The 14648-nt window shown below is 44.5% G+C and overlaps 1 protein-coding gene and 1 non-coding gene across 2 annotated transcripts; one reads left to right on the top strand and one right to left on the bottom strand.

Annotated features, from left to right (window-relative positions):
* Positions 1–256: 256 nt before the first annotated feature.
* Positions 257–328, top strand: trnas-gga (transfer RNA serine (anticodon GGA)). The gene has a single exon. It is a non-coding gene; the product is annotated as a tRNA-Ser (tRNA).
* A 1386-nt stretch (positions 329–1714) lies between these two features.
* LOC133506472 (protein GPR108) lies at positions 1715–13819 on the bottom strand. Its single transcript, XM_061830656.1, has 18 exons — positions 13172–13819; positions 11093–11212; positions 10869–10919; positions 9612–9703; positions 9458–9537; positions 8533–8714; positions 8402–8464; positions 8222–8323; positions 8011–8144; positions 7854–7929; positions 7638–7711; positions 7434–7551; positions 7201–7331; positions 6272–6315; positions 6147–6196; positions 5973–6056; positions 5765–5886; positions 1715–2783 (listed from the first exon to the last, which is right to left on the bottom strand). The coding sequence occupies exons 1-18, from the start codon at positions 13265–13267 to the stop codon at positions 2696–2698; spliced, it is 1707 nt and encodes a 568-aa protein (XP_061686640.1). The 5' UTR covers positions 13268–13819; the 3' UTR covers positions 1715–2695.
* Positions 13820–14648: the final 829 nt, after the last annotated feature.

Genomic DNA, 14648 nt, shown 5'->3' with positions numbered 1-14648 from the left:
TAGATTAGATTAGATTGTTTTGGATTGGATTATGTTAGATTGGATTAGATTAGATTTTGTTGGATTAGATTGTATTATGTTAGATTGGATTGGATTAGATTAGATTGGATTAGGTTAGATTAGATTAGATTAGGGTTATATTAGGTTAGATGAGATTGTTTTAGATTGGATTCTATTGGATTAAGATTAGATTATATTAGGTTATTTTATCTTGTATATATTGTATTGGATTGGATTATGTTAGATTGGATTGGGAGGCCCGTAGCTCAGTGGTTAGAGCACTGGTTTGGAAAACCAGGGGTTGTGGGTTCGTATCCCACTGGGGCCTCCACTCCCTGAGAAGGGTTGCGTCAGGAAGAGCATCCGGTGTAAAAATTGTGCCAAACATATGTGTGTGGCGACCCCGAAAGGGACAAGCCGAAAGAAACACACAGATTGGATTAGATTTAATTATATTATTTTAGAGTGGATTGGACTATATTATACTCTATTAAATGGATTGGATTAGATTGTATTAGATTAGGGTTAGATTATATTGTATTATATTATATTATATTATTTGGATTGGATTATATTATGTTGGAAAGGATTGGATTAGATTTGATTATATTAGATTATTTTAGATTGGATTGGACTATATTATATTATACTCTATAATATGGATTGGATTATGTCAGATTGGATTGGATTAGATTGTTAGATTGGATCATATTATATTAGATGAGGGTTAGATTAGATTGTATTATATGGATTGGATTGGATTATGTCAAATTGGATTGGATTATTTTATATTGGATTGGATTGGATTATATTATATTAGGGTTAGATTAGATTCCATTATTTTAGATTGGATTGGATTAGATTAAATTATATCATATTGTATTCGATTATTTTAGATTAGGGTTATATTAAATTAGATTGTTTTAGATTGGATTGGATTACATTATGTTTGATTGGATTGTATTAGATTGTACTGGATTAGATTAGATTATGTTAGACTGGATTGGATTATATTATATTATATTAATGTTTTTGGGATGTGGGAGGAAACCAGAGTGCCCGGAGGAAGCCCACTCAGTCAGGCACAGGGAGAACACGGAAACTCCACACAGGCGGGTCCGGGATTGAACCCAGGACCTCAGAACTGTGAGCCCAACACTTCACCACCTAAAGCACCGTCCCGCCAGTTTCAAATCTTGTTTTGTAAATCTTACTTGAAACATTGATTTGAAACCCTGACCCGACACTCTAATCACTTAGTCATGAGCTGTGGGCCGTGACTGAAAGGGCGTATTTCTGGAAACCAGACCGTGGAATTGAGTTTCCTCTAAAGGGTGTACGGGTTGTCCCTTGAGACTGTCGAGGTAGCGCGTTCATCCGAGTCCAGGCGCTCCTCCTCCTCAACAAAAAGAGCCAGATGAGGTTATGTCGCCTCCCTGGGACGGCATGTCACACCGAGAGGCCCCGGGGACAACCCAGGCAAAACTGGTCTCCAGGATGTCACCCATGAGGCCTGGGAACTCCTTGGGATTCCCGCAGAAGACCTGGACGAAGTTGTTCAGGAGTAGTCTGGGTTTCACTACTTAATCCTCAACCCCGGATCAGCACATGAATGATGGATGTTCACATTTTTGTTTCAGAAAACTGTTATAACACGCTTATAACCATGAATAGTTTTTCCATACAAATTGTGAGGCAATCAATCTGAAAAGAGACCCACCCAGAATATCAGCTTTATTATTGACAGCTCACAGACATGAAAAAAAAAAGAAAACTTCAGTAAAGTTCTATCCACATCTCACCAACAACTGAGTTCTTACGCGCAAAGTGTGTGAGGTCACGTCCAAAAAGTTGTCCTGCCTTGCAGTCGCGCTACTGTATCTCAAACAAGTGAAAGTAAACCCGAGTGTTTCGTTTCGAGACCTCTGTGTCTCATTATTTATGAAATCACTACACACACCTTTCAATGCCAAGAAGTTCAATCAACAATTATCAATAAAACAGGCATCATATCCAGAGTAGTAGGCTAAAAAATGGAAAGAAAGAAAAAAAAAAAAAAAAAAAAAAAAGCAGAGAGAAGCAATGATCTGGTTGAGTTTCAGAGTGGCACCAAATAGACCAAAAAAAAAAAAAAAAAAAAAAAGGCGGTTGGGTCTCTGATCAATAATATGGGCTCACCTTATCAATATAATACTGACCCCAACCGATAAGCAAATCCATTGACACGTCCAACCTCAAACGTTCGAAATGTAACACGGTGGCTTCGACCGGTCGGCGAGCCCCGAAATTTGCGAGCGACCGGGGAGGGGGAGGAAAAGGGAGGTAGGAAGGGGGGGAACCTGAGCACGTGAGGGAGGCTTCTTGTGTTCTCGGGACCTGCACACGCGCGATGGGAGGAAGGCTAATGCACAAGTACCGAGTTAAATAGACACACGTTCACACCCGAAAAAAAGAAAAAGTCTTTGGAGAGTGAGAGCGAGGTCAGGCCTCTTGTCCTTCCGTCCATCCGTCCATTTGTCCGTCCATTGACACAAAGAAGTCCGTTTGCATAGCCGGGCAGTGGGAAGGAGCGTCCGGAAAACGGGGAGGCCGTGAACAAGCCTTGGTCCGTGTGTGTGTGTGCGCGCGCCGCTCTGTGCCATCCGGTCGCGTGGTGCCCCTCCCCAAATGAAGCTCTGCCCCTCCCCCCCTCCGCTCACAAGGTGGCCTCCTTCTGCCGCTCGCGTCCATTAGACGTCTTCTTGACTTTGGAGATGCCCTCCAGGGCGCCCGACTCCGTCACTCTGGCAGACAGAAAACCAAATCAGTGCTGTGCAATATCAACAACACCTCCAAAATCGAGTGAGATCCAATACAGACCTTCGCCGACGACTTTATTTTATACGGTGGTACCTCGGTCTTCAAACTGTTTTAGTACAAATCAGCTTTCAAACGAAAATCGGTATTCGAACGGCCCGACCAGCGGACCCACGACGGTTTGTTATTGTTCTTTCGAACGCAACCCCGAAAAAGACGTAACGACGCAACCATTTGACCCACACGCGGACGTGCCCCGGTAGTGACTTTTTTCCTTCCTATTGAGCAATATTAACCCCCGATCACAGCTCCAAAGACGGAAAGTGGAACTGCCGCTGCTGAAAAAAGGAAAGTGGCGCGTAAAACTGTCGACTTCAAGAAGGATTTGATAGCCGAGCGCGAATCTGGTGCGCGTGTTTCTGTGGTACTCTTTCTAGGCATGAAACCATACTGTTGCTCGCAGATACTTACTTCTGTCCTGAGTCTAGCCTCCACTACTCTTTCCCATAACTTCATTGTGTGGCTCATCAACTTTATTCCTCTATAGTTCCCACAGCTCTGAACATCCCCTTTGTTCTTAAAAATGGGAACTAGAACACTTTTCCTCCATTCTTCAGGCATCTTTTCGCCCGCTAGTATTCTGTTGAATAAGTTGGTCAAAAACTCCACAGCCATCTCTCCAAATTGCTTCCATACCTCTACCGGTATGTCATCAGGACCAACTGCCTTTCCAGTTTTCATCCTTTGGAGGGCCTTTCTGACTTCCCCCTTGGTAATCATTGCCACTTCCTGGTCCTTCACACTTGCCTCTTCAACTCTTCCTTCTCTCTCATTTTCTTCATTCATCAACTTCTCAAAGTATTCTTTCCATCTATTTAGTACACTACCGGCACCAGTCAACACATTTTCATCTCTATCCTTAATCACCCTGACCTGCTGCACATCCTTCCCATCTCTATCCCTCTGTCTGGCCAACCTGTAGAGATCCTTTTCTCCTTCTTTCGTGTCCAACCTGGTGTACATGTCTTCATATGCCTCTTGTTTAGCCTTTGCCACCTCTACCTTTGCCCTACGTCGCATCTCGATGTACTCCTTTCGCCTCTCCTCAGTCCTCTCAGTATCCCACTTCTTCTTCGCTAATCTCTTTCCTTGTATGACTCCCTGTATTTTGGGGTTCCACCACCAAGTCTCCTTCTCCCCTTTCCTACCAGATGACACACCAAGTACTCTCCTGCCTGTCTCTCTGATCACCTTGGCTGTCGTCGTCCAGTCTTCCGGGAGCTTCGGTTGTCCATAGAGAGCCTGTCTCACCTCTTTCCGGAAGGTCGCACAACATTCTTCCTTTCTCAGCTTCCACCACATGGTTCTCTGCTCTACCTTTGTCTTCTTAATCTTCCTACCCACCACCAGAATCATCCTACATACTACCATCCTATGCTGTCGAGCTACACTCTCCCCTACCACTACTTTACAGTCAGTAACCTCCTTCAGATTACATCGTCTGCACAAAATATAATCTACCTGCGTGGTTCTACCTCCGCTCTTGTAGGTCACTATATGTTCCTCCCTCTTCTGGAAATAAGTGTTCACTACAGCCATCTCCATCCTTTTTGCAAAGTCCACCACCATCTGCCCTTCAAAGTTCCTTTCCTGGATGCCGTACTTACCCATCACTTCTTCATCGCCCCTGTTTCCTTTACCAATATGTCCATTACAATCTGCACCAATCACAACTCTCTCCCTGTCTGGGATGCTCAGAACTACTTCATCTAGTTCCTTCCAGAATTTCTCTTTCAACTCTAGGTCACATCCTACCTGTGGTGCATAGCCGCTAACCACATTATACATAACACCCTCAATTTCAAATTTTAGTCTCATCACTCGATCTGATACTCTTTTCACCTCCAAGACATTCTTAGCCAGCTCTTCCTTTAAAATAACCCCTACTCCATTTCTCTTCCCATCTACTCCGTGGTAGAATAATTTAAACCCTGCTCCCAAACTTCTAGCCTTACTACCTTTCCACCTGCTCTCTTGAATGCACAATATAATCAACCTTTCGCCTAATCATCATGTCAACCAACTCCTGTGCTTTTCCTGTCATAGTCCCAACATTCAAAGTCCCTACACTCAGTTGTAGGCTCTGTGCATTCCTCTTTTTCTTCTGACGCTGGATCCGGTTTCCTCCTCTTCTTTGTCTTCGACCCACAGTAGCTGAATTTCCACCGACGCCCTGCAGGTTAGCAGTGCCGGGGGCGGGCGTTGTTAACCCGGGCCACGACCGATCCGGTATGGGATTCTTTAGATGAACGCTCATATTTGTTTGGCACAGTTTTTACGCCGGATGCCCTTCCTGACGCAACCCTCTGCATTTATCCGGGCTTGGGACCGGCCTACAGATTGCACTGGTTTGTGCCCCCATAGGGCTGCATTATTATTAAAATCTATATACTCTAAGTATTTAAAGTGCTTCACTTTTTCCCCCCCAATTTATGAACAGAATTGGTGACTAAGGGCAACCCTCCGAGGAAACAAGTTTGTTTACTGTCAGCAATGTGGACCAAACCGGTTGTACGGGGCCCGTATTAGGGGGTACGGTACCCAATATTCCCAAAGCACCCCTCAACAGGAACCCCTGAAGGATGTGGTTTCCAACTTCCACGCAGCCTCCAGGACCGTTCGGAAGATTTAGAGCTGGTCTACCGCCCAGCGGCCAAGACAAAAACCGGACACTTGTCCTCAATCCGAGGTTCAACTTCCTGATGGACCCTCCTCGCCACCTGCACCCCCAAATAGACCTTATCGGAAAGACTGAGGGATGTGTGGCAACTGTATTTGAAATTCTTGGATTAAAAATACATTTGGAACTATTGGAACACAAAAATACGCAAAAGGTTTTTCCTTGGTGTAAGAATCCTTTGAAAGGGAAATTCTGGTGGCTTGGATTAACAATGTATCCAATACTTACATTTCATCCATCTCTTCGTCTTCTTCGTCCTGGGGCAGCTGGAGATACGGATTGTTGGAGGCGGGCCGGAATTTGTAGCCCGTCAACACGAAGAAGATCAGAGTGGATACCTCCACCAGGAACTGAGAAGGCAGGACGGACATGAGCGTGAAAAACCCGACTTTGAACGCGTAAAACTTCAATTTGGACAGTTTTACTGAAAAGGTACCTCGTAGCACCACTGCCACCGGAAGGGCATGGTCACCTTCAACAGGATGGCGATGATCCTCGTGAAGTAGATATAACACACGATCTGAAAGGGGGATGATTACAAATGAGACAATTGGGGGTGGGCGGGGCTTCGAGACAAAAACGCAATGCCTTGCGCAAAAGTCGATCGTACCATGACGTAGTAGTGGCGGAAGAGCTTGAGCTTCTCCAAATTAACGGCGGCTGGAGACATCAAAATCAAATTTCAAAAATCGGTTGATCCCAATTCATTTCGACCGACTTGTTTAGAATGCTCACCTTTTCCGTCCGTGCTTGAAGCCTCCTGGAGGTGACGGATGGACCTACAACATATGATATGATGGTTTTGTTTTCACAAACATTTTTCAGGAATAAAATACAACGATGTGAATCCGCTGGTGCCGGACAGTGAAGAAGCGGGGGTCCACAATATGACAACAAGGAATTTTAGTGGTCTACGAGCTGACCTTTAAATGGACAGATATATGGAAGCAAATATGTGCCACCGGGATTTGAATTAAAATGCCAATTCATTATTTCAAAGTGATCACATTATCAATAGCTGTATTTCAGTTGAACTTTTTAATGTTAACAAATTCGCTATATCAAAAAAAATTCAACCTTTAACATTCAAAACGCAATATTTTCATGCGGTTTGGCCGTGATCCGGATATCATCTAAATATGGCTCGAAGCGATAGGGTAATATTGCCCCTGACACTTCACTTGATTGTGAGATGTTCTCTTCTTTGAAAAGAGCTTCCATGTCCCATAGTAGGTGGGCAGACGAGCCGCCGCCGAAGCCGTGCCGCAAGGACGAGCACGGCTTGGGCCGGGCTGGCGCATGCATGCTGTCTGGGAGTCTCTTGTTAGCTAGAAGTGATCCGCATATCATCTAAATATGGCTCGAAAAAATAGGGTAACATTGCCCCGGGCACTTCACTCGATTGTGAGACGTTCTCTTCTTCGAAAAGAGCTTCCGTGTCTGAATGGGCGTGTCCACAGCGTGTTTTCCATGGCGAATGTCCGGGGTGACGTCACGGGCAGTAGATGCCACCAATATGGCGACCACTTGGATGGTCGAATCATATTTTTTCATATAGATATTAAAGTGAATAATGTTATATATATTTTTCATTTCAATAGCGATTTTGGAATGTTTATAGGGATGACATTTGATCTTTAAAGTGACAACCGCCGACAACTGACCAGACGACAGGGAACAGGATGGCGCCGCAGCAGATGAGGTCGACCAGGAAGAGGATCTCCTTCCACAGCGGGTACTCGCTGGAGCCTTCCTCTGTGGACTCGATGATGATGTACGCCACGTTGGCCAGACACTGCAGGCGTGAACGCAAGAACCGGTTGCCCACAACAGCCACGACGGGAAAAAAAAAAAAAAAAAAAAAAAAAAAAGAGCTCAGGGAACGGACGGCTTTCACCTGTAGGGGGATGACGATCATGAAGATCTTTTTCTCCTTATCGGACAGGATGTACTTGACAAAGGCCCAGCCGGTGCCGATCAGTGCCAGTGTGATGAACAGCAGTGCCCCCTTGAGCCTGGGAGGGTTAGCAGAAAAACGTAAATCGGCCATTGCCCACTCTGGGCAGACATTTGGAGAAATGAGGATAGACGTTGAGCTCACAGATGAGTGATGTAATACATGACAGCCCAGCCTTCGATGGGATGCCCCTCAGTGTTGATAAAGTGATAGTTGATCTGAAAGACAGCAATTTAAAAAAAAAAAAAAAAAAAAAAAACCAGCATGAGAACAACAACACGGACTTTTCAGAGTGGCTCCTTTGAAGACACATTTGGGGGATTTTAATTTCACACTTTATGTTCACTGTTTTGGACTCACGCTGTGAAAAACAAGCGAGGTGGACTTTGTGAAAGCCAGCGCCGCCATCAGCCAGTGGATCTTAAACACGTTGTACCTGCGGACGCAACACGCAAGGCTCACGTTGGCGATCATTACGGACCACCTGTCGAAATGGGCGCGCGGTTCCCGGCTGTACCTGTGCTTCATCAGCGTGTACACCCACACCATGGCGGCGGTGAAGAAAACTCCGGCCATGCCGATGTAGAGGCGGGAGAGCGGGATTTCGGCAGCCGACAAGAAGCCTCCGGGGTTTTTCTCGGTCACCTCCAGCTGCGAAGGGGCACGCCGAAGTTAAAGTCGGGGAGCGTGAAAGCTGGGGAAGGGGCAAAGGATGGCTGCAAACTCACGGTGAAGGAGTACGGCAGGTCGAAGGTCGCCACCATGTTCTGGCAGTAGTAGAAGTTGAAGTTGTACAGGCCTTCGGACAGCAGGCCCAGAAGCAGGTGGAACTGTTGAAGAGGAGCAAAAAGGTCAGGGGAGACCCAACGCAGGTGTCACGTGGTGATGTGTAATGAAGGTGTACTTACACTGAAGGCGTAGGTGTCGTTAACCTTATCCAACGCAAGCGCCAGCTGTTTGGTGGACGCCAACTAAACACAAACGCACGTTAGACCATTTTTACGACGACGACGCAGACACACGAGGAGGCAAAGGTCACCGGGAATTCAAGCAGCGGATTTTCCGCCGTTTTCTCTTTCTTCGTCTCATCCACGGGGTCTACGGGCTTCGGTTTTGCGTTTGCGTCATCTGCCGTTTTGTCCGAAATCTTATCACCATCTTTCGCCGGCTCCGCCGGCTTAGCTGGAATCTCAGCAGGAGCCTCCCTGCTCGACCTCTGACCTGAATCAGACAGACATCCTATTTTGACCCGCTTGCTACGAGCAGAACATTTTTGTTGACTTCAAGTTGTGAGCAGGTTAATTTAAGGCAGTTAAAATAACTCGGTTGTCTGTAAAATTGAAGTTTCATTGCATCGCTTTAAATTTAAGATCAAGACAGCTTCTGATGAATCATTTTGCCATCAAAATCCCGCTCGGTTTTGTTTTTGTTGTTTTACAGTTTGAGGTGTTGTTCTCTACTTTTTTCAGAAGGAAAAAAAACAACATGCAATGATGATCACAAAAGACCGGATAAAGCTAAAAATAACTTTTTTTTTCGTGTGTAGTCTTTTGTTGAAAAAAAAACTTGTGGGCCATTAAATTTTCAGTTTGGGCGAGAGAGAGAGAGAGAGAGAGAGAGTGAGAGAAAGAGAGCTAGAGAGAGAGATATAAACAGAGCTAGATAGAGGGTGAGAGCTGGATAGAGAGAGCTAGAGAAGGAGATAGAGAGCAAGAGAGAGAGCTAGATAGAGGGGGAGTGAGAGAGCTAGATAGAGGGAGAGAGAGAGAGCGAGATAGAGATGGATAGACAGAGAGAGCGAGATAGATAGAGATGGATAGACAGAGAGAGGGAGAGTGAGAGACCTAGATAGAGAGATGAGAGCTAGCTAGCTAGATAGATAGATAGACAGACAAATAGACAGACAGACAGATAGATAGAGAGGACCTGTGTGAAAGACTCACGACGGCGTGAAGGACACTGACCTCCCTCTTTGATCTGAGCACCGGCCTTCGGCTTGCCAGTTAATATGCTGTCTTGATCTCCGAGGACGCGCACGTTGACGCTACACAGCGAGAGCACAGGCAACATTAAGAATCCTCTCATATTGCCATGAAACACACACACACACACACCCACCTGAGGCTGCTGACGTCAAAAAGAAAAAGGATGAGCGGTTCATTGTTGACCATCTTAGTGAGCGAGAGGGGGCACGTCTCAGTTTCTTCAGCCTGCGAAAGGAACGAGCAAAGGATGACATGAAAACCCTCAAACACAACCGTTATTGCAACATATGTGTCTAAATGGTTTCCTACAACGAACACAAACTTTAGTCTTCAATTCCTCTCAACCTTCAGTGTTTAGCAACAAATACAAAAAAACTCTTCACAGTAGAATTATTTTGTTTGAAATGAGGATATTTCACAAATGACAGGGATGTCTCAATCTTTTATTCTTTTGCCCTCAAATTGATTTTGAGTATCCGCCCATACCGAGTGCCCATCAGATAGCTCGTCAATGCATTAAGGAGAAAACAAGTAGACTGAATTCAAATAGTCTAGAGTGCCTTCATTTTTCTTTTAGTTGAATAAAATGATCCCAACATCACACTTTTATGTAACTACAAGTCAAGCGTAGCAGCAGTTCAAAGCAAAAATCCTGTTATAGTCTATCAGAGGTGCAGCACAAAATGAAAAAAAAAAAAAAAAAACAATTAAAAATCCTGCATTAAACAAATATTTAAAAAATATATCATAAATTAACAGAGGAGCATATTCTCCCGTTTGCTTAAATCAGAAAAGGCACGCAACTTCACGCTTTGCTAGCTGCGCAGACGCTCCCGTGCACCGAAATCCGTCGCGCACACACTGTTGTGCCAACTACGCACTCTGCTTGCCTCTAATGTGGGCGGTCAATATCAAATATGTGTCCTTTATGACTTCATCCATCCATCCATCCATCCATCCATTTTCTATGCCGCTTATCCTCACGAGGCTCGCGGGGAGTGCTGGAGCCTATCCCACCAGTCAACGGGCACGAGGCGGGGTACACCCAGCCAATCGCAGGGCACATGGAGACAAACAGCCGATTCAGTCCAGACTGGCCAGAACAGTCCAATTAATGTTGCATGTTTTTGGGATGTGGGAGGAAACCGGGGTGCCCGGAAAAAAACCCACGCAGAACATGCAAACTCCTCCCATGCGGGTCCGGGATTGAACCCGGGACCCCAGAACTGTGAGGACAACGCTTTACCAGCTGCTCTACCGTGCCGCCCTCCTTTCTGACTTGTGTATGAAAAAAAATAATTTTCTCACCCAATACCGATTAGATGAAAATTACGTGATCGGCCTCAATTTCTGATCATGTGCGTGATTGAATTGGGACTTTGGAACTCACCGTGTAAGATAAGACTCCACTCACGCGGGACCTTGATAGGCTAAATCCGACCTGAAAAGGATGAAAAAGGAAAAGAGAGACAGACCGTCTAATGAGTCACATGCTAAAGACAGAGCGCAACCAACCGTCCAGCACGTGACTTCTACTCCCCAGCACGGGGTAAACATGCTGAACCAAACGGGCTGCCATTGCTGCTGAAAACAAGCCCGTGTGGAGCTACTTACTGGGTACGCGCTGTAGTTGACCAGCTTTTGTGGGAGGCGCAGGGAGCGCAGGTTCACGTCCAGCGTGCCGTTGGCGTAAAAGCCAAAAGTGTTGAGGTGGACGAAAAAGCGAGTTTCATTCTGGCGGGAGACACAAAAACGAGAACAATCACCTGTGACAAACAGCTCCTGTGTGTGTGCTCAGATGACATCGCATTCGTTGTTTCTGACTAATTACCTAGACTGTAAATCATTTCATTGCACTGCTGCACACATATATTCCGTATACACATTTTTCCGGGTTCTCCAATGATTGCAATTTGTCAAGAGGATGATAATAGCACAGCCGACAATGGAGACCTGAACGCTGCAATCAAGGCAGTTTGGGCTTCCATTATACCTAAGCAGTGCAAACATCATTATCAGAAAGCTGACATTTCTGCTTGGAATGTCATTTTTTTCATATTACTTTTGGTCTCGAAATACAGTGGCACCTCGGTTTTCGTACAAATTGGTTTTAGAACAAAAATTCCGAGATTTTTTTGCTTTGGTTTTCGAACGCCCCGACCAGCTGACCCACGCAGATTTATTGTGAAGAATACTCTACTAGTATAGCAAAAAAATACGTTTCTTAAATGATTAAATTATTTTAAGTATTTCAACTATACATGTATTTCTACTCTGCAGTTTATTATCAGGAAAAGCTACAAAAAAAAAAAGCTTTTAAAAATTTTTTTTAGGCTTGGAACGCATTATTTCATTTTCCATTAATTGTAATGGGAAAACGCCCTTTGGATTTCAAACGTTTCACTTTTCAACCGGCCGTCTGGAACGGATTGTGGTCGAGAACCGAGGCGCCACTGTACTTCACTCCGTGTAATGTGTGTAATTTATGTGGTTCCTTGACTGCTGAGTGCCAAGACTTGTAAATTTGTCCAAGATATGAACCATTTTCATTTTTTTAAATTTTGATTTATGAGAAAATGGAAATAAAAGAACGGCCTTGCAAAAAGTCAACAGCTATTTAAAAAAAAAAAAAAGCAGTGTCAAGCTGTTTATTGTCACTCACAGTTGAAGTACTGTAATATTAAACATAACACAAAAGACAAACATGTGTATTTAAATCAAGCAGATATATTTGTTTAAAGAAAGTCCGCTAGCCTGCGATTTGGTGGCGACCAGTTCAGGGTGTACCTCAACTCTTGCCTGAAGTCAACTGACAGATGTCAGCACACCCGCGACACTATAGTGAGGATAAGCTGTACGGAAAACAGATGGACGCAAGTCTGCTCAGCACCTTAACGCTAACAGAAGGGTTGCGTCAGGAAGGGCATCCGGCGTAAAAATTCTGCCAAATATATATGTGCGTTCATCTGAGATGACACGCTGTGGCGACCCCGAAAGGGACAAGCTGAAAGAAACTTACTATGGACGAATTAATAGCATCAATGTTGCTGTTACGCAACAGATATTTGAACTCAAATGGCAAAGCCTCAACATATAGACATGGATTATTATTTTTTTGTCTTTTTTTGGACAAAAAAAATGTGAAACGCTTCATTCTGGATATATGTCTGTAAAACTGTTCTACACATAAATTAGCAATCTGGGTCTGTTGAGGAATGAATGGCCTTTTGATGGAGAATGATCATTTGGAATGTTTCGAGTTAGGAGCGTTGCAAACGAACAAATAAAACACGTAAATCAAGTCACGTGTACATGGGGTTCACTTTCTGAAATGAGTATTTTTTTTTTTTTGGGGGGGGGGGGGTGTCGTGTCTGTCGCTTAGTGACATGCAGAACAATTAAACTGACAAGGTTAAAATTAACAATTCACCAGAGCATTCGCCTGCTGTCATTCAAACAACTATAATCACAGCTCTGTAATCAACTCGACAGGACAAAATTTTACACAGTAAATTTTTTAGTAAATTGAGATGAGAAAGTCATTATGGCAAGAATATATGTGTAAACATTTTTTGGTTTGGTGGAGTGGCGTTTGCAAAATGTAACGTAATACGTCTTTACCTTCCAACCAAGTGTCGCGCCAGCTAGCAAAGCTAACACGGACGCGGATGCGCCCCCGAAATGCGGACTTACCCTCAGGCTGAGTTTGTGTATCCTTGCCCTGGAGCCATCCAGAAGAAAGAGGAGCAGTAATCCGACCACGACGCCAGCTCGGTGCACCACGGCCATATTCCCGCAGAGAGAGAAAAGAGAAGCTACGCTAGCCGGCCAAAACGATGGAGGAAGCGGCTCACACCGACTGCCGTCCAACCCCCGAACGGTCACGCGGCGACACGGCCAGGGACAACGTGGAGCTTGAGTAGCCGTCGAAATGGCAAGTTAGAATCCTCCTGTGTTGTCAAGCTACCGACGTTGAGCTCATTTGGTGCGATTTCATGGCGTCGATCAAAGCAACGGCAGCGGAGGGCTCTTAGCACTTAGCAATTAGCTCATCTCGCTTCCTGGTGTTGCACTCGACTAGCCAAACATTCAACGAGGGATGGGTGATTACGTCATCGGCACGCGTCTCGCCTTTGACGCGACGATGCGGGGAAAAACGACAAAAATGATGTTAAACTGTCAAATAATTATTTGAAAAATTGTCACTTTTTCCGAACGCGTGTGGTTTTACTAATTAAATCTGGGGAAACCAAACTGGTCGGGCCAGTTATGGCCATGTGATTCGCGCTGTTGACAGACCGCTTCAGGTTCCACGTCACCCCTGGTTGCGATGGCTACTGACGTCACTGGCGTGTCAGACAAGTGGAACCTCCCCTATTACGAGTTGCCCACGTTTGTCAGGCATCAATGGAAAGTATAACGACACACAAATGTAATAAAAAAAAGAATCATTTTAATATGTGGCACATGTGTCTCAGGGGTGGGAGGCGGAGAGTGAAAGTTTTAATCTGTTCAATCACAAAAAAATTGTTCCTTTCTCAATCACGAATCATCTTTCCCCATTGAAATGAATGGAAATGCAAATAATCCATTCCAGCCCGGCCTCCAAAAATGTATATTTTTTAAAAGGAGGAACAACAGTACTCCCTATCATCCATACATTTTTGTAATTTTTTTTAGCTACTTATCCTCACAAGGGTCGCGAGGAATGATCTTAAAAAAAAAAAGACTGGATAGCTGCATACACATCAAGCGGTGTGTCGATTGGTTGAAGCCAGTTGACCGCCGTCTTGGTACTCCCAAAACGCGTGGAGGACATGATTTACAGGTTGGATTATGACGTGGTTTTTCTTAAAATTTGCCATGTAGAATTAAAACTGGTCGTGTGAGTTTGGCATTTTTTCATGAAGGATTTTTAATTCAATTTTGTAAGCCAATAAAGGCTAAGTTCAAAGGAAAAACATAAAACACCGTAACTACCAAGAAACCTTGCATATTACCTAGGGCCCGATTTCCGTGACATGTTAACTTTTCCCAAAATACGCTGTGAAGCACTATCATCATAATGAAGCAAAAAACTAAGCATTTTTTTTTGGTCATAAAAACATTACATTTTAAGGCAATCAGATATATTTTTGGAAACAAGGACTCGCAATGGGAAAATACATGC

The sequence above is a fragment of the Syngnathoides biaculeatus genome, chromosome 9 (genome assembly GCF_019802595.1).
Source record: "Syngnathoides biaculeatus isolate LvHL_M chromosome 9, ASM1980259v1, whole genome shotgun sequence".
Lineage (NCBI taxonomy): Eukaryota > Metazoa > Chordata > Actinopteri > Syngnathiformes > Syngnathidae > Syngnathoides > Syngnathoides biaculeatus.
This window is presented reverse-complemented; position numbering and strand designations above follow the sequence as displayed.